This window comes from Megascapheus bottae, chromosome 31 (genome assembly GCF_031878675.1).
Source record: "Megascapheus bottae isolate mThoBot1 chromosome 31, mThoBot2.hap1, whole genome shotgun sequence".
NCBI lineage: Eukaryota > Metazoa > Chordata > Mammalia > Rodentia > Geomyidae > Megascapheus > Megascapheus bottae.
Genome location: NC_143539.1, coordinates 302185 through 328367, shown reverse-complemented (window position 1 = coordinate 328367; position 26183 = coordinate 302185). Strand labels below are relative to the sequence as shown.

The 26183-nt window shown below is 53.0% G+C and overlaps 2 protein-coding genes across 3 annotated transcripts; both read right to left on the bottom strand.

Moving 5' to 3' along the window:
* Positions 1 to 284: 284 nt before the first annotated feature.
* On the bottom strand, positions 285 to 8835 carry LOC150043351 (uncharacterized). The gene is made up of 4 exons (XM_090322056.1): positions 8641 to 8835; positions 8147 to 8185; positions 4276 to 4402; positions 285 to 3230 (listed from the first exon to the last, which is right to left on the bottom strand). The coding sequence occupies exons 1-4, from the start codon at positions 8740 to 8742 to the stop codon at positions 991 to 993; spliced, it is 2508 nt and encodes an 835-aa protein (XP_090178182.1). The 5' UTR covers positions 8743 to 8835; the 3' UTR covers positions 285 to 990.
* Positions 8836 to 17473: 8638 nt separating this feature from the next.
* On the bottom strand, positions 17474 to 25108 carry LOC150043350 (zinc finger protein 211-like). 2 transcript variants are annotated; one of them, XM_090322039.1, is made up of 4 exons: positions 24900 to 25108; positions 22996 to 23122; positions 20110 to 21452; positions 17474 to 17664 (listed from the first exon to the last, which is right to left on the bottom strand). In XM_090322039.1, the coding sequence occupies exons 1-3, from the start codon at positions 24930 to 24932 to the stop codon at positions 20368 to 20370; spliced, it is 1245 nt and encodes a 414-aa protein (XP_090178165.1). In that variant the 5' UTR covers positions 24933 to 25108; the 3' UTR covers positions 17474 to 17664; positions 20110 to 20367. The 2 variants fall into 2 exon arrangements, with proteins under 2 accessions (XP_090178165.1, XP_090178166.1); XM_090322040.1 differs by lacking the exon at positions 24900 to 25108 and adding an exon at positions 24687 to 24893.
* Between the last annotated feature and the right edge of the window lie 1075 nt (positions 25109 to 26183).

The window sequence follows — 26183 nt, the reverse complement described above, 5'->3', positions numbered from 1 at the left end:
CAGGCCACACATCCTGGTTTCCGGGGCCCCAGGCCTGGTGGGCGGTGTCAGCAGGTACTGAGTGGAGGGGGGGGGTCTATGGCCATGGATACTATGCATGGACACCCATTTGCTGGGTAGGCTTGAAGCCCACCCCATCCCCTCGGAAGCACTGGAAGTCCTGTCCGGCCGCCTACTGCACCCAGGAAGCCCCCTCATTGACCCGAGCTGCCAGCATCTGGCGCACAACCCCATGGGTAATAAGGTCTTTATGGATGAGATTAAAGGATAGTGGAGACTGCCACAATTAAGTCTTCAGGAGTGTGGCCTAATGGTAGAGGGATCGCCGAGCACTCACAGAGACCCGGTTCAGGTCCCCAATACCACATATGCAGAAGTCAGAAGTGGCACTATGGCTCAGGCAGCAGAGCTCTAGCCTCTCATCCCAGCTACTCAGGAGGCCGAGATCTGAGGATCAAGGTTCAAAGCCAGCCCGGGCACAAAAGTACCTGAGACTTACCTCCAATTAACTTCTAGAAAACAGGAAAGTGGGGCTTGGCTCAAGGGTAGGGTGGCAGCCTTGACCTGAAGAGCTCAGGGACAACGCCCTGGCCCAGAGTTTAAACCACAACTGAGGGGGGAAAAAAAAAGAAAAAGAAAAAGAATATCCTGTAATGTAGAAGGAGACCCGACAAGAGTTTATTTTCATGTGCAAGGACAGAACAATGAAGTCTGTTGAAGGTATCTTAGGAGGTGGAAATATCCAAATACCCAAATGGAAACGTCACCATAGAACCGCCCCTGCCTTGCACAACTACTAAGAATACACAGAAAATCCAGGCACCTGCATTGGCCCCATTAAGTCCTGTTTTCCTTTTATATTATATTGGTTTTGTGCCCAATCCCTTTCAGACTTTCTTCACAGCCATAGTCCTTTCCCAAGTGTGTGACCGTCCTCTTTGGTGAGCAAGTCCATGTTGCTTCTACATCCAAGCTTTGCGCTCACCCATTTTATCCTGCATGAATCTTGCAGTGAACGGTAAGATGGGAGCGCTGAATGAAAGACTTCCCACACTGCCTGCACTCGTAAGGCCTCTCTCCAGTGTGCGTGGCGCGGTGTACATTGAGTGTATGCCTCTTTTTAAACGCCTTCCCACACTTCTCACACTCGAAGGGCCGTTCTCCGGTGTGCACCCGCTGGTGCACAATCAGGTCACCTCTCTGTGTAAAGAACTTCCCACAATCGCTGCACTTGTAAGGCTTGAGCAGGGTGTGGGTCCTCTGGTGCACGATGAGCACGCCCCTTTGCTTGTATGACTTCCCGCATTCTCCACACTTGTAAGGCCGCTCCCCGGTGTGCACTCGCTGGTGCACAGTGAGCTCCGCCACCCGCTTAAAGGACTTCCTGCACTTTCTGCACTCAAAAGGCCGGGCTCCATTATGGACTTTCAGGTGTTCAGCCAGTTCAGCAGGCCGCTTAAAGGATTTTCTACACATTCTGCACTCGTACGGCCGCTCTCCAGTGTGGCGTCTCTGGTGTATCTGAAGAGAAGCCATTCGCTTAAATGATTTCCCACACTCTCTGCACTCGTAAGGTTTTTCTCCAGTGTGGACCTTCTGGTGGATAGTAACGTCTGTTGCTCGCTTAAACGTTTTCCCACATTTCCTGCATTCATGGGGCCGTTCTGCCTTGTGGATGGAGCAGTGCACATCAAGTCCGTATTTTTTTCTAAATGTCTTCCCGCACTTTCCACACTCGTACGGCTTTTCTCCGGTGTGGATTCTTCTGTGTTCATTTAGGGCACCACTTAGCTTAAATGCCTTACCACACTCTTCACACTTGAAACGTCTTTCTCCACTGTGAAGCATCTGGTGTGTCAGGAGGGCGCACCTTCCTGCATAGGATTTCCCGCACTCCTTACATTCAAAAGGCCGTTCTCCAGTGTGGGATCGCTCATGAACTTGAAGAGAAGCCCTTCGCTTAAATGCATTCCCACACTGTCTACATTCAAAAGGTTTTTCTCCAGTGTGTACCCTCTGATGCATATTAAGGACGTCTTTCTTTTTAAATGACTTTCCACAAACCCTGCACTCGTAAGGCCTCTCGCCTGTATGGATTCTCCGGTGGATTACAAAGGTGGCCACTCCAGCAAACGTTTTGCCACATTCTCCACACTCATATGGTCGCTCTCCAGTGTGCACTCTCCGGTGTGTAGTAAGGCTACCCACCCGCGTAAACCTTCTCCCACAGTCTTTGCATTCAAAAGGCCGCTCTCCAGTGTGGGTTCTCTTGTGCACATTGAGGGCACCTATGTTCTTAAAAGACTTTCCACACTCACTACAGGGAAAAGGCCGCTCTCCAGTGTGCACTCTCCGGTGTACAGTGAGGTAACTCAAGCACACAAATCTTTTCCCACAGTCTGTGCACTCAAAAGGCTGCTCTCCAGTGTGCATCTTCTGGTGTGTCTTGAGGTTACTCTGGTTCTTGAAGGACTTGCCACACTCTTGACACAGAAAAGGCCGCTCTTCACTGTGGGTGGTCTTGTGTACATTAAGGCTGCTCATGTGCCTAAAGGACTTCCCACATTCTTCACACTTGTAAGACACTTTGGCGTCGTGGGATCTCCGGTGCACAGACAGGGTGTACGCTCGCTTAAAGAACTTGCCACACTCTCCACATTGGTAAGGCCGCTCTGTGGCGTGCCCACCCTGCCCCTCTCCCTCCTGCTCACTGGGCTCAGAACAGCTTTCCCCACCACAGACCTTGAGAAGGTGGACAGCCATATTTTGGGGATCGGAAGCTTTCCTGCATTTGAGCATCCGGTGAAGACTGTCTTTCTGGCTAAAGCATCCCCCCAACCCAGAGTTATCTGTACTCTTACCATGAGGTACCACCTGGCTGGAGGAGGCGGGGAGACTCTCACAGTCAGCCTCGCATTGGAGGAGCCTGCCTGGTGTGCACACCTCCCAGCTTTTCCGGAGTGAATCCCACCCCTCATCCTGCTTCCAGTGTTTCTTCCTGGCGGGAAGCTCCTGGTGCTGGAGCGGCTTTGCACACAGCCCAGTCAGGTACAGCTGCTGCACAGGTAGACCTGACAAGTGCAGGATGTTTTTCAGGGCCAGGATACAGGAGTCACACCGGTGGGTCCTCTGAGTGGGCCGCCCTGCCCGGGGAGTCCTCCAGGGCGATGCATCTTCCTCAGGAGCCTTCTGTGCAGAGGCCTCCTTATCCTCTACTCTGTGTCCACAACCTGGAATCAAAGAGACCAGTGAGTGAGGCATCTGCAGACAGCAGCTGGGTAGGAGACCAGCTCACAGGATCTCTTGGGTGGTGCTAGGCATTTCAGACATTTTCACTGCTGCCCATGTTCTCTACTACAGGGCAACAGTGCCAGCTCCAGGAGGGCCTTCAGAATATGGAGGCGGTGGTGAGCTTGCAGGAGGGGCGAGGGGCACTCCCTCATGACCCTTCACTGCTCTGACGTGCTTGGAGCAAGCAGTGCCGCCTCATGGCACTGGGGTTCGTGCCCTGCTGTGAAGTTCCCCAAACTTACTTCCCCGCTGGGGAAACAGGAAGTCTGATAAGACTATGCCAAAAAAGCTGGAAGTAACCAGGTGCGGTGTAATCCTACTGTAGCCTATAATCCTAGCTACTCAGGAGGCTGAGATCTGAGGACCAAGGTTCAAAGCCAGCCCAGGCGCAATTAACCTCTAGAAAATGAGAAGTGGGGCTTGGCTCAAGGAGTAGGGCAGCAGCCTTAAGCTGGAGAGCTCAGGGTCAGCACCCAGGCCGAGTTCAAGCCCCATGACCCACCAAAAAAAAAAAAAAAGCTAGAAGTGGCGTTAATAAGGCACAAGTGGTAGAGCATTAGCCTTGAGCACAAAGAGGCTCAGGGACAGCACACCCTGAGTTTAAACCCAAGGACCAGGTCCCTCCCCCCCAGAAAAGATCAGAGTATTCCATCTCAATAAAACCAACTCAAAAAGGGCCTGGAGGCATGGTTCAAGGAATAGAGAGCTGACTGGACAATCCCCAATGTAATAACAAGGCAGATCTAGCAGAGAAAGTGGTGGACCTGAACAGGCAGCCAGGGAGAGGATCTGAGGGCTGAGTGGAGACATCGTCCTCTCACATCCAGCCTGCTACACCCTAGCAGGAGCCACCAGGGCTGCCCGGGCAATGCACACAGCTCAGCCAAGCACACACAACATGCTGACCAAACAGTGGACGGTTCCAGCAGCCCACTGGAGAAGAAACGGCCTGACACCAGGCCTGGGTGGGCGTGGCAGTCTTACCTATGGATGCTGAAAGTGCAAAGGTCTCCAGCATCACGCTGAGGTACATGTTCCTCTGGTCGGGATTAAGGAACTCCCACTCCTCCTGGGAGAAGTGAATGACCACATCGTCGAAGGTCCCACTAGCCTGCATTGTCAGGAGAGAAGAGCCTACCATCAGCTTCTGTCCCAGCACCGGCTCATCCTGGTCACCATTATTCTCGTGGCACCGGGACCTCTCCTGCCCTCCATCCTGGACCCACGACTGCTCATGCTCCCCAGATGGAATTCTCAAGCAGGATCAAATGCAGACTCATTTCCCAGTCCACAACAGGAAGGTGAAGACATTTCAGAGGCTTTGGCCAGGTGCTCATCGCCCCATGGGCGGCATCTGGCTCCTGTGCACACCTAGGGCTGGGGCACCCCTGCACCCCTTGGCACACACACTTGGAGTGTGCTTGGTACATACAAGTAGGACATATTAGCTCTGGCTGCCAGGTGACCACCCTCTCTCTTCCTTGTGTGACCCATCCACCATCAAGAACCATCTGTGGGCTCCTACCAGGAACGGTATGCTGTTTGCTTCTCATCACACCAGCTCTCCCCACCTGCCCACTCTCATCCCAATGGCCTTCCACCATGGACAAGATGTATACACAACCGTGGCCCTAACGCCACCACCCACCAGCCCGACTCCCCGACTTCAGAGTGAATAAAGCACTCTGCTGTTTCTGAGCTGCATTCTACTCAAGAGTCTAGGGCCTGCTCCTCCTTTGCAGCACTGGCAACCTGCCAGGCCATCCTGCCTCCTGCACCATCACCATGCCAACCACCCCAACCTCTGTGAGGACCCCACCAGGATGACCTTCTGGTGGCAACCCAGATCACCATTCTACCTCCAAACCTGCTGTTTCCCCAGCTATGAGGAAAGCACAATGGCTGTCAATCTCAGCAAAACAGGAAAGTCCCCGTGGGAGGATGAAAACCCCAGTCAGCCTTGATGTAAAACTAAACCCTACATTAAAAATAACTCATATAGGGGCCAAGACTTTGGCCTAGTGGTAGAGCGGTCGCGTAGCATACACAAACACCCAGGTTTGACTCCTCAGTACTACATACATAGAAAAGCTGAAAGTGACAGTGTGGCTCAAGTGGTAGAGCTCTAGCCTTGAGAAAGTCCAAGGAGAGTGGCCAGGCCCTGAGTTCAAGTCCCAGAACTGGCAAAAACAAACAACAAAAAAACCCAAAAACTCATATAGGGCCAGGAATGTGGTTCAGTGGTAGAGCGCTTGCCTAGCATGCATGAAGCCCTGGGTTCAATTCCTCAGTACCACATACACAGAAAAAGCCTGAAATGATGCTGTGGCTCAAGTGGTAGAATGCTAGCCTGAGTACAGAGAGGCTTAGAATAAAACCCAGGCCCCAAGTTCAAGCACCAGGACCAGGAAAAAAAGAAAACCAAATGTACTGTAGCTGGGTGCTGGTGGCTCCTACTTATAATCCCAGTTACTCAGGAGACTGAGATCTGAGGATTGCAGTTCTAAAATAGCCCAGGTAGAAAAGTACATAAGACTCTTATCTCCACTTAATGACCAGAAAACCAGAAGTAAACCTGTGGCTAAAAAGTGGTAGAGTGCTAGCCTTGAACAGAAAGAGCTCAGGAAAAGCACCCAGCTCTTAGGTCAAGCTCCCCCATGACAGGACGAGGGGCAGGGGGAAGAGATGTGGGGGAGCAGCCCAATGTAAACATTGGCTAGAAGTATAGCTCAGGCAGCAGAATTCCTCCTTAGCAAGTGTACGATCCTGAGCTCACTCAGTTACCAACAATCAAGGCTGGAAGAATGGCAGAAATGAAATTTCAAGACAGAGTGTGAGGGATCTGAACAGCTCTACTCTGTGCCTTCCACTTGCTCAGTGACCACAGCTCTTCCGCAATCAGGAAGCCCGTGGGTAGCAACACGGAGATGACCACACAGGCCTTCCACGGCTCAAGCTCTCCTAGAGCAGGAAACCTGGGTGAAATGATTTGAACCCAAGTTCTTAGTGCTGATTTGACCTGCCGTGTGACACAGTACAAGCACTCAACATCCTAGGCCTCAGGGACATTGTTTGCCTTTCATGCTATTCTAACTGCAAAAAGCCCAACTTAGTCCAAATGCTGTATGCACAACAAACCTTGGATCCTAGAGCCCTGGGAATAACGGCAAAATGCCGTTGGGCATGCCCCAACTTGGTCAGTGAGATTTTACACACATAACACTGCAACATCTCATCCAATCAGATCTGGGCTTAAACTGCCACACCACCACATAAGGCCCGACTGTCCTTAACAGAGGACCCAAAATGTGGTCTCATGAGCATGCCCCTAATTTGTCTCCAGGAGCTGTAGGGAGGAAGCATGTGGGGAAGCGTGGCTACCGTCACAGAAACTTGTAATCAGAACGGGGAAATCAGCGGGTGCATGTGGCTCACAGCTGTAAGAAGGCTGAGATCTGAGGACCAAGGTTCAAAGTCAGCCATAGTAACAAAAGTCCATGAGACTCATTATTTCTAATTAACCACAAGAAAACTACAAGTCCAGCTGTGGCACAAGTGGTAGACTGCTAGCCTTGAACTGAAGAGCCCAGGGACAGCACCCAGGCCCAGAGTTCAAGCCCCATGACAAACAACAAAAGTAAAAAACAAACCAACAAACAGGAAGACATCACCTACAATAGTCACCTCCATCCTGACAACCTGCTACAATGGGCTGGGGCCGGCCTTTCTAACAGAGAGTTGCACTCTCACTTCTTGGGGGCAATGAATTCTACATTAGATATTGGGAACATTGCTACAGTAAGGCCATTAGAGAACTTCCAGAAGTCCCACCCAGAACAAACCATGGAGTCACAGAAGTGACTCGTTTTGGGGCCCAGGCTCAGCATCTTCCTGAGGTAAGGAAATCTAATTTGTTCAGGCACAGCATGCAGGAAAACGGAAGGGGCAAAGGTCACAGGCGGTATAACATAGTTGAGGTCTGAAAGCAAGAGGGACGGGGGCATTCTTTGAAAAGTCCACAAGCTGAGCAACGGTGGCTCACATCTGTGATCCTAGCAACTCAAGAGGCTGAGGTCTCAGTTTGAAGCCAGGCTGGGTAGAAACATCAAATAATACAGCACCAGCCTTGAGTTGGGGATGGAGGTGGTAGAGAAGTCAAATGAGAGTGCAAGAATCTGAGTTCAAGCCCCAGTATAACAGCCAGGTGCTGGTGGCTCAGGCCTGTAATCCTAGCTACTATGGTAGCTGAGATCTCAAGATCACAGTTCAAAGCCAGCCCATCAAGAAAGGCCCAGAGAGCCTCTTAATCTACAATAAACTGCTCAGAAAAAAACTGGAAGTGGTACAGTGGCTCCAGTGGTAGTGCTAGCCTTGAGCACAGGAGATTCAGGGACAGTGCCCAGGAGTTCAAGCCTCAGGACCAGCAAAAGACAATGCAAAAACCTGTGATCTGCTTGAGTCCCTCCCCCTTTCTCTGCTTACTTTTTTTTTGACCAGTCCTGGGGACTGAACTCAGGGCCTGAGCACTGTCCTAAAGGCCAGTGCTTGACCACGTAAGCCACAGCACCACTTCCGGCTTTGTCTGTGTATGTGGTATCAAGAATCGAACCTGGGTCTTTGTGCATGCTGGGCGAGCACTCTGACACTAGGCCACACTCCCGGCCCCAACAAAAATGTTTTAAGTGCTGTCCTGTGTGGCGTGTCTGAGCCACATGCTTTCTCTGTCATATTTGCTTTTTAATGAGCTTTCTCATCACCTTCCCTGTGTATGAGTCGAGCGTGAGTTCTTCTCTTGCCAGATTCAAAGACCCAGACTGACTTGCTGGCCTCAGTCTTTGGGAAGCATCTCGCTCACCTGGGGGCCATCTGTAAGGGCTGCTGCAGTCCGGGCCATCTGCGGGAAGAAGACTGTGGTTATCAGGCTGCCATGCTCAGGCCAGGAGCTACGCGACTTAAGGGCCGTTTCTGGGCCTTTGTCCTCAGTGCTGAGTCCCAGCGCGTCTGGGACACAGGAGGTGGCCGCCACCGTCCAGCAGGCTCCAAGGCTCCCCAGCCAGGGCTGGGGAAGGGGCAGGCGTCCCGTCAGCCCGGGCCAGCGGCGCCCGCAGCCCTGCGCTGCTTCCCAGCTGGGTTGCGAGGGTCGGAGGAGCTGCCCACGGGGGGCCGTCTCCGGGGCTCCGGCGGGGACGGGAGGCCGCGGTGCCGGGGCTCCGGCGGGGACGGGAGGCCGCGGTGCCGGGGCTCCGGCGGGGACGGGAGGCCGCGGTGCCTGGGGCTCCGGGGCTCCGGCGGGGACGGGAGGCCGCGGTGCCTGGGGCTCCGGTGGGGTCCGGAGGTCGCGTCCCTCACCTGAGCGCAGCCATCGGGCTGGGGTCGCAGCGCCGCGGCTCCGGAGCGGCCGCCGCCGGCACGCTGACCCCCGCGGCGGGCTACGAGAACGACCCGGTCCATGCCAAGACGACCCGGTCCCCCCGGCCGCACGTGCTCCACGCGCTAGGGGCTGCAGCCGAGAAACCCGGGCGAGCAGCCCCTCACGGGAACGCCGGGCAGCGCCGCCGGAAGCCGCCGAAGCCGCGCTTCAGAGCGGCGGGTGACGCTCTCCACGCTCATTGGCTCAGGCTTCTGCCGCTCGGCCCGAGGCATTGTGGGTAATGTAGTTTCTGGGGGTCTAGGCCGCCCCGGGGCAGCCACCGGCAAGTGGCAGGAATTCGGTGCGAGCCTCCGTGCGGCGGCGGGCGGTGTGGAGCCCTCGCCGGCGCCCATCCCGAGGCAGGCACGGCCGGCGGGAAAGCCCGGAGTCGTGAGTCGAGGCCCCGGCCACGCGTGGCCGGCACGGACGCCCGGGCATCGGCAGCCACGCAGGCCCCGATCACTGGTAACGCGTCACGGGGACGCGTGGAGAAGCAAGGAAAGCAAGAGGGGCCGGCGGTGGCCCGGAGAGCGCCCGCCTGGCTCGCACAAGACACCGCAGAGGCCAGCGGCAGGGGACCTGCGACCTCCCTCCGGTGGAGCCGTACGGTAAGGAGCAGCTGGGCCGCCGCGGAAGACGCGCCCCCGTCAGCTCCTCGAGGCGCGGCCCCCCCGTCCACGAGGGGACATCCGGGGCATGGGGAAGTCCCGCGCCCAGGCGGGGCCCTGCCTGCGCGCCCCGGGGCAGCCAGCCTGGGACACAGGCCACTGGGCCGCCCTGCTGCAGCCCTGCCCTCCGAGCTTAGGCCATCCGCAGCCGGCGCTGTCTCCCCTCTCCTCGGGTCACCACGGCTGGCCACCTCCGCTTTCACGGTGTTCTTCTGGTTCGTTGGATTGTTCGCCCCCCTCTGCTTTACTGCCCTCGTGGCTGTTTTCTAACAGTGCTCCGCGTATTCCAGATGGGCTTCACTGTACAGCGCGTGGAATGTCCAGCCTTTTCCGTCCTGCCTGGAGTGGCAAGTTCCTCCGGGAAGCCAGTGGTTAACCCTCTTTGCTGTGTCCCCCACCTTCGCTCAAATAACCTTTCAGGCTGAGGGACCAGGCCCTCTCAGCCAGCCCCATCAGGAGACGGCTATGGTGTGGTTACCGTCCATTCTGGGGAGCCTGGAGGGCAGAGACCTCACTGACTGGGCCTGGTAGGACGACGACGAGGGTTGGATGCATACTGCCCTCTTACACCGGTGCAGCACGTCAGCTTGGGTCACCACTTCCATACCGAGGAAGTGTCAGTCCAGGGCCTTCAACTCAGGGCCTGGGTTCTGTCCCTGAGCTTCTTTTGCTCCAGACTAGAACTCTACCACTTGAGCCACAGCACCATTTCCGACTTTTTCTGCGTAAGTGGTACCAAGGAATGGAACCCAGGGCTTCGTGCATGCTAGGTGAGTGCTCTGCCATAAGGGCCCACTTCATTACCCAAATGCCTTCAGCATGCACAGGGAATGCGGCTCTGCGATATGGCTCACATTGCTCTGAGGAAGCAATGTTATTTATTTACTGCAGTCCTGGACTTCAGCTCAGGGCCTGAGCACTGTCCTTGGACTTTCTCAAGGCTAGAGCTCTACCACTTGAGCCTCAGCACCACTTCTGGCAGAAGCCTTCTGTTTGCAGTCTCATCGTTGCCCAGGGGGATCAATTTCACATTCTCCAGGCCAGGGGAGGGAGGCACCTGCCCTGGGTCATAGCATCATAGCACTGAGATTAACCCTCTTCTAATTCCAAACATTGACAGAAGTCCACAAAGAACCATTAAGATGGTTACTCAGCAGGGCATGGTGTCTCATGCCTGTAATTCTAGCCACTCAGGAGGCCGAGAAATGAGGATCACAGTTCAAAGCCAGCCGGGGAACTAAAGACCATGAAACTCTTATCTCCAGTTAACCACTAAAAAAACCAGAGGCTGTGGTTCAAGGAATAGGGCAGTAGCCTTGAGCTAAAGAGCTCAGGGACAGCACCCAGGCCCATAGTTCAAGCCCCAGGACCAACAAAAACAAGAGAGATTGTTACTAGCCCCCATTGCAGTGCCATCTCCTTTCTTCCAGGCAGATACCAGATGCACCAAAGTGACAAGCAGACTCACACAGTCATAACAGTGGGCAGGACCATGAGTTAAAAATTTCATCATAAATTAGATGGGTTAGGGGCTGGGAGTGGCCTAGTGGTAGAGTGCTCGCCTAGCATGCACGAAGCCCTGGGTTCAATACCTTGGTACCACATACACAGAAAAAGCCAGAAGTGGTGCCATGGCTCAAGTGGCAGAGCTCTAGCCTTGAGCAAAAGTGTCCAAGGTCAGTGCTCAAGCCCTGCATTCAAGCCCCAGAACTGGCAAAATAAATAAATAAAAATAAATACGATGGGTTAGGAGATCAAGAGTCTGAAAGGGAAGACAATAAGTGTTGTGGTAGCTATACATATGCCTGTTCCCCAAGGATGGCACAGAGCTGGCACCAGCTTGAACTGGGCCTGGGCACTGTCTCGGGGGTCTTTTGCTCAAGACCAGTGCTCTACGGCTCTGAGCCACTCTGGGCCACAGCACCACTTCTGGTTTTCTGGTGACTAATTGGAGAAGAGCCTCATGGACTTTCCTTGACCTGGCACTCCAGCCACGGGTGCGAGTGCACTGAGGGACAGTCACAACCTGCTGCTGGGGCGGAGGTCAAAGGTGCAGTGCGTTTTCACTTTGATGAAAATGACCCAAGTCCAGGCAAATAGCTGTCAATGGCAAGTGTGGAGCCTGGCCTGGTGGTAGAGTGCTCGCCTAGCATGCACAAAGCCCTGGGTTCCATTCCTCAGTACCACATACACAGAAAGCCAGAAGTGGCACTGTGGCTCAAGTGGCTCTAGACTTGAGCAAAAAGCTCAAGGAGAGTGTCCAGGCCTTGAGTTCAAGCCCCAGAACTGGGGAAAAAAAATAGAATCATGATTTGTTTTTTCCTAACCTACATCCACGTGAGTTCACAATACTGGGCAGGCACACAATGCTGGAACCCCCCGCAAAAGCTGTTTACCTCTCAGGAGGTTTGCAGGAGACAGACCATCTGACCGTGAAAAGGCCCCCGAAATTAAAGATGGCTGAAGTCATAAGGCCTTTGTTACTAGAAACCAGGGCAATATGAGGCCAGAACTTCCCACACATGGGAGCTTCAGAGGCTGGATATCCATCACAAGCCTCACCTAAGAACAGGGTACCACGCCACATACCCGCAGTCTCAGCCACTGGGGCCTGAGTCAAGAGGAACCCATTTCAAATAAAACCAACAATATCCATGGAAAAAAGCAGACTCCTGGCAATCAAGCGAATACAGACAAGGTTCTTGTGGCTCAAGACAGTTATGTGAACCGCCACGCCAGTCGGAGAGGAGGGAAAGAGAACAAACGCCGCACAATTGGTTAGAAGACGCAGTGCTGTCTCCCCGCAGGATATGGGGTGACTCATCTGGTAGAGGCTGAGATGGCCCCACTTCAGCTATTCGTGTTCAAAGTGACAACTCCAGTTCTGGCAAATCAGAAAGCATGAAGCAGCTCTCAAATCCTTCCTGGGAACCCAGCCCTCACAAGGTATCTTCCCATGTGATGTCCAGAACCTGAGAGGCCGGGCCTCGGCCCAGTTACCTCCTGCACTGAGAGTGCACCGCCTTCCTGCACATGAATTTTCTGGTGCTGGTTAAGATGGGAGCTTAAGATGTAGGCTTTTCCACACTCACTGCCTGCATACCGCCTTTCTCCGGTGTGAACCTTCTGATGGCGAACGAGGTGAAAGCCAGACCAAGTCCTTCCCCCATCTGCTGCACATGAAAGGCCTATCGCTGGTGCATGAGAAAGTCAGATGTCCAACTGAAGAATTTCCCACATTCACTGCACTCCAACAGCTTTGTCTCAGTGTGAATTCTCTGACATTTAACGAGGTTGTATCACTGGCCTTAGGATTTCCTACAATTACTGCGACTGTAAAGATTTTCTCCCGTGTGAATACGCTCATGCTGAACAAGTGTGGCTTTGTGTCTGAAGACTTTCCCACAATCCTTGGAAGGCCTTGGAAGGCCTTGCTTCGCTGTGAACTTTCTGGTGCACTATTAGGTTGGAGTGATGGCTGAAGTACTTCCCACAATCACCACACAAAAAGGCACCCTCCAGTGTGAATCTGGTGGTGGGTGAGGATGGCTTTGCAGCTGAAGGCTCTCCCACATGCAGCACACTGCATTTGCCCAACGTGAAAGGCTCCCCTTGCTCAGTCTTCTCTCTTCTTCCTGCTGGTGGGGTTTTGCTGATGGTGCTAAATAAACCCAGGACCTCTCCACACCACAGGTAAGCACTCCACAGACAAGTGAGGCTCTGTGCCTACCCTGCAGAGTTGGGCCAACCAAGCTCACCTTCCGTGAAGGGCTTTCTGTGCCGTACAGTTCCAGGTTCTGGCGAATGCTTGCGGTAGTTGGGACTGTCGCCCACAGGCCCCTCACAAATCCATGTTTGCTTCATGTGGTTGTCCCCAGTATTCATCCACACAAGAAAGTTGGCTCAGGGGCCACACAGGTGATGAGGGCGAATAACCTGAGAAGAGGAACCTGCCACACACACGCTGTGGATTTGAAGGCTGGCTTCAGGAGCAAGCTCCTCAAAAACCTTGGCACAGTACACTCTTGGTTAGGTTTGCAGGGTTTTTCATGGGCCAGGGCCAGGATCAAGCAGGAAGCATGCTCTAGACCACAGGACATAAAGGTCACAGAATGAAGAGAGCCCTCGTGACAGACAACCACAGGACGAGGCACAGTGCAGGGAGAAAAAGCCAACAGGATCTCTAATCCTAGGCCTTGCTGGCAACAGGTAAGTATCTACAGAAATGCATGTCCAAGCCAGGAAAATGTCACTAAAACGGAGTGACGGGTGAGTACTACAGAGGACTCAACAGAAGACCATTCTCAAAGAAAGTGGGGGAGGACAGACCCGAGTCAGAAATAAAAACAGAAGCCAGGCACCTACATCTATAATCACAGCTACTCGGGAGACTGAAATCAGGAGGGTTGTAGTGGAAGGCCAGCATAGGCAGAAAAGTACAGATTCCACCTTCAATTAACCAGGGAAATGTTAGACTAGAAGCATGGTTCAAGAGCACCAGCTCTAAGCCAGCAAGCTGAGCCAGAGTTCAAGGCCCAAAGTTCAAGCCCTGGTATTACCACACACCCACACCCACTCTCCCCAGTGTGAAAAGAGGCTTAAGATATGGCTCTGCAGCAGATCTTAATTCAATTCCATCACCATAGAACAAGAACACCAGGAAATAAAAACAGAAGTGACAAGAGTACTAGGATGAAAGAAATAAGGTATGTTCTTGGCTCTTGGCTCTGGTAGACAGGCGCCGGTCAAGCCATCCTCCAGCCCTCACCAGATCCAGTCCACATTCCTCCCAATGTGCCTGGTCAAGCCCTCCTAATCAGGTGCCCAGAGTTCCCCCCCTCCACCCTCAGTGACCACAGAGGATCTGAAGACACAGCAGGGCACTGTGGAAAGAGGTAAAAGGTAACTGTGAAGGTACTAACCCATCATGGAAGACATCAAGGGAAGCATGGCCGAATGAAGACGTTCAGGCACAATCGAGTGGGCTCCAAAAACAATAAGGACGGTTGAAACTCCTGACCCAGACCAACTCAAGGAAGTGTCAGTGAGAGAAGGCAAGCAAACTTGGAGCCCAGACGTGTCATGGCTGTGGACAGCCATCTTGCCAGGGAGAAGGCAAGTGGGAAGACAGGATCCCACTGGGCCAACGTCAAGCGCAGGAGTCGGGGGCTTCTGGGAAGCAAGAGGGCATACAGGGAGAGGAGACAATGTAATAGCTGAGTCTTCGCTGAGGAGAGGTGAGTGTGGCCTGGTAGTAGAGTGCCTACCTAGCATGCATGAAGCTCTGGGTTCAATTCCTCCATACCACATACACAGAAAAATCTGCAAGTGGTGCTGTGGCTCAAGTGGTAGAGCTCTAGCCTTGAGAAAGCCCAAGGACAGTGCCCAGGCCCTGAGTTCAAGCCCTAGGACTGGAGGGAGAGAAAGGGAGGGGGGAGGGGGAGAAGAAAGAAGGAAGGAAAGAGAGTGAAAGAGAGAAAAGAAAGGCAGGCTGGCTAAGCCAGATGGGAAATCTGGGCTATCTTACCCAGGCAGGGAAAGCATTCCACCTTGCTGCCAGAATGAGTCTTCTTCAGGAGCTCCTACTCCTCCCAGGAAATGGCCTCGCACTGGACGCCCTGGGAGCTGTCCTGTGGAAGGACAGGCAGCCTGCAGGGATCTCCCAGTGCTTGCAGGAGCAGGCCCAAAGCCTGGTGACACGGATCAAGTAGCAGGCAGTACTAGGGCTTGAACTCAGGATTTTGTGTTCCCTGGGGTACTCTACTGCTTGAAAACTAAAGTTTTAAAAGGTACTCAAACCCATTCTCACAGCTCACATGACCCTGAGTAAAACTGCCCTTGGCCTTAGCTCTTCCATCTTCCTTCAATACCATCTTCTTTATTTGTCAGTCCCGGGACTTGAACTCAGGGCCTGGGCGCTGTTCCTGAGCCTCTCTGTGCTCAAGGCTGGTGCTCTACCACTTGAGTCACAGCACCACTTCTTTTTTCTGTGTATGTGGTGCCGAGGAATCAAACCAAGGGCTTCATGCACATTGGGTAAGCACTCTACTGGCTGCCCTCCAGGCCCTCCATACCATCTTTAGTCATGTTTCCCTAATCCTCCTCCAGGGTGCGCAGAAGGCCAGGAGCCTGGGGCCCCCTGCAGCCCACACGCCCAGGGAGGCAGGCATACCCACCTGATGGCACTGTCCCATGGGCCTCGTGCACTCCCCACATGCACACCCTGCCTGACTGAGAACACTGGGGACACCCAGGCCCAGCTCCAGAAACCCAGCTCCGCCTTCGTCATCGTCCCCTCCCCTCAGCCCTGCCCTGAGGACCCCCAGTGACAGAAGGGGGCGGCTCCTCACCCAGGTGGGCCGTTTCCCTTTCAGTGCACTTGTTCGGGGTTCACCAGAGGGCAGTACAGCCCCCACCCGCCACCCGCCCTCACTGTCCACTGGGTACCACCTGCCTGGGGAGCCTACGAGGTGGCTGGGAGATGCCCACCCACATACATATATACACACGTACATACACACCATACACCCACCCACATACATACACCTCCACCACACATGCACCACATACATATACACATGTACATACACACTCACCACACACCCACATACATACACCCCACCACACATGCACCACATACATACATACATGTACATACACACTCACCATACACACATGCATACACCCCACCACGCATGCACCACACACATATATACATGTACATACGCACCATACACACATGCATACACCCCACCACACATGCACCACATGTTGGGAGCCAGAGTGGAATCAAACTGTACCTTGACTTGCATCAGACGATGGCTATATTGTCTTATTGCTTTCTGGCCCTATTCTATGTAAATGACCTGAGAATTAACATATGAATGTAACACCTGGAGGTTCCCTGGGAGAGGAGGAGGGAAGAAGGGGGAGTGGAAAATAAACGCGGCAGTCTCGGCAGTCTTTGCCTGGACTGCGGACATCCCGGACCCGGTGTGTCTGTCTCTCTTCTTTTTCTTCCTAGTCCTTGTCCCCTATTTCAGGAACCCCAATCTGCGAACCCTGGTTTGCTGCCGGTTGGCCCCGGCAACCACATACATACATACATGTACATACACACTCACCATACACACATGCATACACCCCACCACACATGCACCACATACATACATGCATGTACATACACGCTCACCATACACACATACATACACCCCACCACGCATGCACCACATACATACATACATACATGTACATACACACTCACCATACACATACATATATACACACTCACCACACATGTACCACATACATATACACATGTACATACACACCACACACCCACGTACATACGCACCACGCACCCACATATATACACGCCACAACATACATCCCACCACACGCACCCACATACACATACATACATACATATACACCCCCACTCACACCCCCACCACACACATCCATCACACACACATATACATACACATACAACCCCACTCTCACACACACCACACACACCCACATACACAGCACACATACACACACCCACCACACATACACACCCATCACACATACACACACACCCACTCATACCCACCACCCCCACATCCTCACTACACCCACACACCCACCACACACATGGACACACATACTCTCACATATATGACTGTGGCCGGGTGCAGTGGCTCACGCCTGCTCAAGGCCAGGTTGGACCAAAGTTCTGGAAACCTCTCAAGTAGCAGCCTGCAGTGGCGCACTCCTGTCAGCCTAGCCGCACAGGAGGCTGAGGTTGGGTGGCTGAAAAGCAGGTGCAGGCCCATCTCCAGAGAAGCAGCCAGGGACAGAGGCACGCTGTGCATGTGCACAAGGTACAGGCTTGTCTTCCCAGCCACTGCAGGAAGCATGACACCAAGACTATGGTCCAGGTGCCAGTCTGGGCAAAAAAAAACAAACCCAACAACAAAAAAAGGGACAGAGGCATGTTTCAGCAGCAGAGCACCTACCTAGCAAATGCATGGTCAAACCCCAGCACCACAAAACAAAAAACAAAAAAAAAAAAAAAAGCACACACACACACAAATCAGGACAGGCTTGAGGCATGTTAAGGCCTGCTCTGCAGTTTCAGTTTGTTTGGTCGTGACATCCCTCAGTGCCCCACAAAGGACACAGAGATCCCTGGCAGGCAGCCTGCTGGGCGATTCCTTTGAGCTTACACAGTCACGGGCTTCAGCGTGGAGTGCTTCTGAGAGATGACTCAGGAAGGCCAGCAGAGAATGTGAACACCAGTCTGGAGAGCTGCGGACAGAGAAGGCAAGGAGAACTGAGTGTCGGCAGGACACCATTACATGGAAACATCATTTCCCTCTACAGACACCACTTTTTCATTCTGATTTACATTTGTCTAACTTCATGGAACGCGGCTCTGATTCTCTGCACAAGGGCATCAAGAATGGTAACTGGCCAACACAGGACTTTGAAAGTTTGGTCTGGTGAGTTTCTGACTTTTAAAGACACCTGAGGAAGCCAAGCTAGGAACTTTCCAGTTTTTGCTGACAACCCCTACAGATTTGGGTAGAGTTACCTTTTCTTGAAGTTTCCCAAATTTATATATAAACATTGCATTCAGGTCTCTGTGTGGACATAATTTTTTATATATTTATTGCCAGTCCTGGGGCTTGAATTCAGGACCTAAGTACTGTCCTTTGGCTTTCTCAAGGACAGAGCTCTACCACTTGAGCCACAGCACCACTTTCAACTTTTTTCTGTGCATGCGGTACTGAGGAATGGAATTCAGGGCTTCATGCATGCTAGGGGAGCACTCTACCACTAGGCCACGGTCCCTGCCATCTTCCAAATTTTATATTGATCTATAAAAAGGGATGAAGTGTTTATTTATTTTGTCAGTCATTGGGCTTGAACTCAGGGTCTGGGCGCTGTTCCTGAGCTCTTTTTGCTCTACCTCTTTGAGCTGCAGTACCACTTCCGGTGAGACCAGAGTCTCACAGACTTGGCTGCCCCAGCTGGACTGCAGCCTCTGAGTAGCTAGGATTATACAGGCAAGTGCCACCAGCGCTGACAACATATTCATTTCTGGGTTTGCTTGGATCAAATGGTTGCTCAGTACAAATAGAGATTTAAGTTACACTGCTGTGGGTCAAATTCACAGTAGTCAGTACTACAAAAGTAAAAAAAAGACGTTTACACACAGACACAGAAGAGGAGGTGGGCCCGTGTCCATGTTTCCTCAATTCTTCACCAAGCCTCTGGATCCCTTTCAGTTCTCTGGATTGTTATTTCTATCTCATGAGGTTTTCAGTGACGGAATGAACAAAACTGATGATGCCTGCTTCAACCAGCTGCAAGCCATTTTCTTCCCAGCCTTGTATAGCATTAACGGTAGGCGCCCACAGCTCAGAGCTGTGATGCCACCTGTAGCAAAGCCTCCATTGGAATGGAGACCCCACACTGGGAAGGTGGAGCCTGTTCTAGCACAGAGCACACTACCCTAAAGGGAAGGCTGAGGACAGCACTTCCCAAAGTCTCCCTGAAGCTGTCTGCTGTCACTAGCCCCTGACCAGAGTCAGAGACCAGGGGGGGTCTCATGGCTTGGTCACCCCTGGGGGGACACTGCCAGGAGTCTCCTTAGCACCCCAGGTCACAGCCCCTTAGTGGAAGGCTCAGCAACTTCAGCAAAAGGGCCAATTTCGCTGCCCTATCACCTGGCAGTGCCTCAGCATAGGCCAGCGCCTCAGGAACTCTGCAGACAGACGCATCAGGACCCCACTCCAGGAATCTCACCACTCATGTGAAGGCCTCGGAGTGCCCAGCCTTCCTGCAGTGAATCACACAGTCAGTGATGACCACTACTTAAAGCCCTCGGGCCGGAGCCATCGCAGCAGGTTTTAGGAACACCATGTCACCAGCCGAGCACAAAGACCAAGTATTTATATTCTAGACCACAGCCAAACTATACTAGGAGATCTCTGGCATAGTCACAGACTCCAAGTCTATTTTCAACCATTACATATAAATATAATAATGAACTGAATTCTTAGGATTAAAGGTAACAGCTGGACCCAGGGGCTCACACCTGTCCTCCTAACTACTCAGGAGGCTGAGGTCTGAGGATCATGGTCATGGTTCAAAACCAGCAAAGACTGGAAAGTCCCTGAGTCTCTCATCTCCAATGAAATCATTGAAAAACTGGAAGTGGAGCTGTGGCTCAAGTGGTAGCGTGCTAGCCTTGAGCTGAAGAGCTCAGGGGCAGCGCCCAGGCCCTCTCAAGCCCAATGAGTAGCCCCAAAAAAGAGAAAGAAAGATTAAATGTAACTTAAGATCTTTATTATTGCACACACCAGAACACTGTGAGCTGTTTTCTCAAGGTCTATAACTCAGAGGCTCAAAACTCCCACCAAAACTGTCATATGAGGAGCCTGGGTATCCTGGTGTATCAGCATCGACTAATCCCAGCACTGAAGATGCCACGGGAAAAAGACTGGACGTCTAAGCAGAGCCTGGGCTATCTAGAAGGCTCTGCCCTAACCAAGCAAAAGCCCCCAAAAACTAGTCAGAAGAAAGGGAATGGAGCCCAAGGCAGTAGACTACAGTATGCTCCAGGGAGGGGAGAGCACACAGACACCCTTAGTGGCCGATGGCTGTGGCACAGGTACCAAAATGATGGAATCACAGTAAAGAGCACTGGCAGACTAAAGGCAGCTCTTGGCTCCCCAACACACCTACCCAGGACTACTGAGGCAACTCCCTCCTGTGGGCGCCCAGATGGAGGAGACTCAGCGCTGGGCAGGAGGCACCATCACGAAGCTGGACTGCAGAGCACATTCTCAGAGGGCCTGAGATGGTCCGACATCTCAGTGGACTCCCTCATGCGGAACAGACTTTCTCCTATCCACTGGACTCACGCAATCCTGGGCGCCGAGGTCCCTGGCACTGAGTCAGAGTGGACTGCTGCTGCCTGGACTGCCTGTGGTCAGGACACCTCTATCTGGTGTGAAGCTTCTGGTGCTGAATGAGGTTACAGCTTTTGCTGAAAGACTTCCCGCACTCACTACATTCATAAGGCCGCTCTCCGGTGTGAATTCTCTGGTGCAGAATAAGGCTAAAGCTCTGGCGAAAGCATTTTCCACACTCACTACACTCATAAGGCTTTACTCCTGTGTGAACTTTCTGGTGTTGAATGAGACTGGATCTTTGTCTGAAGGCTTTCCCGCATTCCCTACACTCATATGGCTTTTCCCCGGTGTGAACTCGCCGGTGTTGGACGAGGCTGGAACTGTGTCTGAAGGACTTCCCGCATTCAGCACAGTGGTAAGGTTTTGCTCCAGTGTGGATTCTCTGATGTCGAACAAGCTTGGATTTGCACCCAAAAGCTCTTCCACATTCAGTGCACTCGTAAGGCCTTTCTCCAGTGTGAACACGCAGGTGCTGAACAAGCTTGTATTTGAACCTGAAGGCCTTTCCACAGTCGCTGCACTCAAAGGGCTTCTCCCCAGTGTGGACAGTCTTGTGCTGGATAAACGTGTGCTTGTAGGTGAAGGTCTTCCCGCACTCGCCGCACTCGTACAGTCCCTCTCCAGTGTGGATCTTCTGGTGCTGAACGAGAGTGCGTCTGCGGCGGAAGGCTTTCCCGCACTGGTCACATCGGTGACTCTTTCCACTGTGGAAGGGGTCCTGGGGCTCAGTGACGCTGTGTGGCTTCACCTCCTCAGGAGTGGCCTGGTGCTGGAGGAAGCCCGTGCAGTCCGGGAAGGTGTGGGGCTGCCCTGCTGCAGGGGTGCCATGGTCACTCACGCAGGGGGCCTGGCCCGAGTTCTTCCTGTGGGATTTCTCCCCGCTGCACTCCTCGGGTGGGCAAGGCCTTGGGCTGGAAGGGAACTGTTTCTCACATGGATTCCATCTCAGACCACCAGGTGTCCCTTCGTGCTCAGCCTGACACAGCGCAGCCTCCATGGCAGTATCAGTATTCTGCACAAGTGAGCCTGGCGCTGGAGCCCATGAGTGTGACAGGCTTCTTGAAGAAACCTGCTGCTCAGGGGTCTGCTCGTGGTCCACATCGCACCAGCAACCTGAAAGCAGACAGGGTGAAGAGCATGCTGTCCTGCAGGGGAGAGCAGCCATGTCACAAACGTGAGCGGATGACAACATGCAGCTCTTTTCGGGACAATGTGGAATCAGACTGAGGGGGAGGCTGCTCCGTGGTTCTAGGCCTCTAAAGGCAAGAGCCAGGAGACCTCACAAAGCAAGTAGCGGAGGAGATGGGTACTGCACGGCAAGGAAAGGCAGCCAGGGTCTCCATTTTCCTCCTTTGTGAATGGCCTTCAGCAGGACCTTAATTATTGTTGTCACGAAAATGATGTGTTTATCCAAAACCAGAAAAAATCCAACTGCAGATAAGCAGCTAGCGCTCACATATATAATGTCTAACAGCGGATGTCTGGTTCGACAATGGAGGGCAGAAATGGGAAATAAGCAAAGCAGAAAAGCCAGGAGGAAAACAAGCTGGCAAAGCATCAGGAATGGGAAGGTAAGCGCCAGGCAATGGAGGCTCACGCTTGTAATCCTAGCTGATCAGGAGGCTGAGACCTGGAGAAGTCAGTTCAAGGCAGCCCTAATGAACACATCCCCAAGATTCTATCTCTACAACACCAGCAAAAAGTACGGCTAGAAGTATGGCTCGACACATGGAGCACCAGCCATCAAATTAAGCAAGCATGAAGTCTGGAATTCAAATCTCAGTACTAGCAAAAGCAAAATAACAACAAAAAGAATGGGAAAAGGCAGAAATGAGGCGCAGCCGTTGGCTTGGTCGCGAACAGGGTTAACTGGCACACCATGAACACTGTCTCTAGGCTTGCACCCAGTGAAGCTGGGTTCTCTCGGAGCAGTCTTGCCATGAAGCAACACCCCACCCTGCTCCCAGCTGACCACTGTGCAGATGGTGGAAAAAGTAAGTTCATAAGGAAAAGGCAAGGATATCATGTGGGCCACAAGATAGAAAAAAGGTCACAAAAGAACCTTGAATGAAGGCCTCACAAAAATGGCTCTGGCCAGGTACCAGTGACTCACCCCTGTCATCCCAGCTACACAGGTGGCTGAGATCTGAGGACTGTGGTTCAAAGCCAGCCCAGGCAGGAAAGTGCTCCCTGAGGCTCCTATCGCCAACTAACCGTCAGAAAGCTGGAAATGCAACTATGGCTTGTGTGGCAGCTTTGAACACGAGAGCCCGGGCCAGCATCCAGGACTCCCTCTCCCCACCAAAAAAAGCTCTTGGTCCTCAAGTAATGCCAGGTGAGTGGTTGTAATTCTAGCACAAGCAAGCATCAAGAACCATCAACCAGAAAGCAGCAAAACACAGGACAAAGAGGTTTCTGTGACCTAGCCAGGAAGGCAATAAGCAAAGCAGAATGCATAACTCAACTCACTGCATGAGGGCCCTGACTTCCCCACAAGGCTCCAGGCAGCAGACAAAAGTGCAAGCATGTAGCCGCATCTTGCCCTACCAAACACACCACTAACTCAAAAGGAGAAGGCAGGCCATGCCCCCAGCACTGGGAGGACAGACGTGGCAGGGAAGAGGATAAATAAAGGCAGAGTCCAATCCACGCTTACCCAGTGAGGTCACAAGTACGAAGTTGTCCAGCATCACACTGAGGTACATGTGTCTCTGAGTCTCATCAAGGAGCTCCCACTCCTCCCAGGAGAAGTACACAGCCACGTCCTCAATGCTCACCGTGCTCTGTCATGATGGCAACAGCTGAAACCACTGCTTCTCCAAGGACCCACAATCCATCTCCCCTCCTGCCTTGTTTTTTTCTCCCCCTGTCCTGGACTTGAACTCAGGGCCTGAGCACTGTCCTTGGGCTTTCCTCAAGGCTAGCACTCTACCACTTGAGCTACAGCACCACTTCTGGCTTTTCTATGTATGTGGCACCAAGGAATAGAACGCGGTTATTTATGCATGCTAGATGAGCACTCTACCACTAGGCCACGCTATCAGCCCCTTCCTTCTGTCTTCTTGACCTCAGAGAAGTTACCACACCACCACCACCCATTGCTCATGCCAGTCCCTACAACAGCAGGCAGGTAGGCAGGGAGATGTCATGGGAACTGTAGGACTGTCACACAGGGTCCCATCCTTTCTGCCATGTAGCTTCCCTGGGACTCTCCCCCATAACACAACCAAATCGAGGGGCACACTCCATCCTGAAGTCACAGTATTAGAGCCTCAGTTTGTACTTCCCTTACACATGCACACCATCCTTGTCCTGCCTCAGCTAGGATCTGTATTCCCACAGCTTCACTGCCTCTCTTCCAGGTTTCCAAACTCAAGGGAAGGGAGAATGACCTGGAGAAGACCACAGACTGGAAGATTATGTGGGTATCAATAAGGATCTGAAGTTCCCTCTTCTCCAACCATACTGGCAGAAGTGAACCAAACAATTTAGGGAGTACTGGTGATCATTAGAGTCTCCCTGGAAACCAGGTGACCTTGGAATGAATGATTAAACTCTAAGCTTCAGTCCACAGTCTGCCTGTGTGTTGCCACCCATTCCAATCAGTTTTCCTACAGAGCAGCACCTGGAGAACCTGAACTGTATAGCCTTGGCTATGGAATCTTCTGTTCACAATCCTTCATGGCTCCCACACTCTCAGAATGAAGATGCAGACACACAGCCCACAGTCCTCATGAAGTCTGATAGACTAGGGTGAAATGAGGTATGCTAAGCTTACGGCAAATACGGGAGAGATCCCTTTATAGACTTCCCTTAAGATTAAAGAAATGACCTAAAGTCATTTAGAGAAAAATGAGGCCTGGCGAAGGCAACTCAGAATATGGTATTTAGAAACATAGAAGGGCCATCTTTGCTTCAAAGAGAGACAACAGGATGCATTCCTTCCTCAGGGATACATGCCTCACCCCAAGAATTAACACGGACAGGGTTTATGCTTTCCGGAGAAAAATGCTCTGGGAAACTTAAGCCACCTCCTGCCCCAAATGCAGATAGCAGGGCGTCTCCTTCCGTCAAGGACTACTCTCTGTTTCATGGCAGGATGCATTCTTACCTGGACACTCAAAGTAACACCAGGCGTGATCAGAGCAAAGACGAAGCACCTAGCTTTCCATAACTGTGGAGCCAGCCTTTACCTTATAGTACCTCACCAGCCCAAGGAGCTGTGTGCGCGTCTGTCTGTCTGTCTCTCCCTGTGAGCGCACCCACACTCGATCAGAGTGCGCCCCTGCCCTCCTGCTTGTGTCTGTCTGCTCGTTTACTTCATGAAGTTCTGCCCGGTTTTCTTACCACAGTGACTTGGGCAGACATGCTTGTTCTGAGATGGAAGTCAAGGCCCCTGGTGAAGCGTCCCCGCCTATCGAGGAAAACGGCCCGCGCTCACCGCGGCGACTCACTGCTCCCGCGGGCTCCGGACCCGAGTCGTGCGGCTCGCCGCCCTCCACGCGGGCCCGGGGCTGCGCGGCCAGGCCCTCATCGACGGCCCGCGACCGCCGCGCTCACCTGGGCCGCGGTTCGCAGCGCGGCCGCCGCCATCGGACTCCGCGGGCGGGCGGGCGGCGCCCTCCAGCTCCAGACCCGCCTCTGTGGGACGGGAACGCCGGCTTCCCTTCACCGACTCAGTCTCGGTGAGTGGAACCGCGGGTCAGCGACCTCCGCAGGCAAAGCTAAAACACAGACGCTGCCGACACGAGCGCCGCGCGGGTGCACGGACGACTTTCCCCTAAGAAACTGCTTTCCCGGAAGTCCCGCCCTCGCGGTGCGCACGCATCGAATCGCTCCCCTGCGGCGCTCTCATTGGAGGACCCTCGACGCACAGTCCTCTGGGTAGTGTAGTCCCCAGCGCCTACTGGTTTTGCACGGAGCCACTTGAAAGGCCTTGGAAATGACTTCTCCGCCATTCCAGGCTGGGGGAAAGGGTCGATATTTCTGCAAGCAGATCTTATTATACATGTATTACCGTCACCTTCCACTCCCAGGAAGAAACATGTGCATTGGACACCTCCTTGCATGCAGTCCAGGCGGGGAAGAGAAGGGAGGCTGGGCAGGCCTGAGGCCCTCGGGGACCTCTGCCTCCAGTCCCTGGGCTCCTGCCCAAAGCAGAAGGAACACGGGTTTTCTGGATCCTATTTCTTTCTCCCTTCCTCCCAGCAGTCTGCCATCTGTTTCAGATGGAAGCAACAAGTGCTATTTTGGTAGGGGGCTGTGGGTGCAGTGCTTCCCTTTGCACTGCGTATTTAAGATGTCATCTGAGCCCCAAGATTAAGGAAGTATGAGGAGAGGGGGCTCCCCAGCTCCAGGGTCTCCTGACCTGATTGAGATGGGATCATCGCTTTTTCTGTACAGAACGCCTGGGATTGTGCGAATGCTTGCCCCTGGAGACTCCTCAGAAACACTGCTCAGATCTCCACTCCATGCCAACCACCTGAAGGCAGGGAAATGATGAAAAAGTGCATGCTGGTTTTGGTGAGTAGAGTTTTATTACAAGTGTGTGTCAACCAAACTGTAGCTGAGTTGGTGGTATTGTTGTCCAAAGGGCCAAGCCTCGGGCAAGGAAAAAGTCCCACTCTGAGGGAGGCAGCAATATAGATTTTCGTGGCTGTTGGTCCTGGGGCTTGAACGCTGGGCCTGGGTGCTATCCCTAAACTTCATCTCAAGGCTACTGTCCTACCCCTTGAGCCACAGTGCCACTTCCAGTTTTCTAGTCCTGAATGGTAGATAAGTCTCACGGACTTTAGTTTCCGGGTTGGCTTTGAACTGCGATCCTCAGACCTCAGCCTCCTGAGT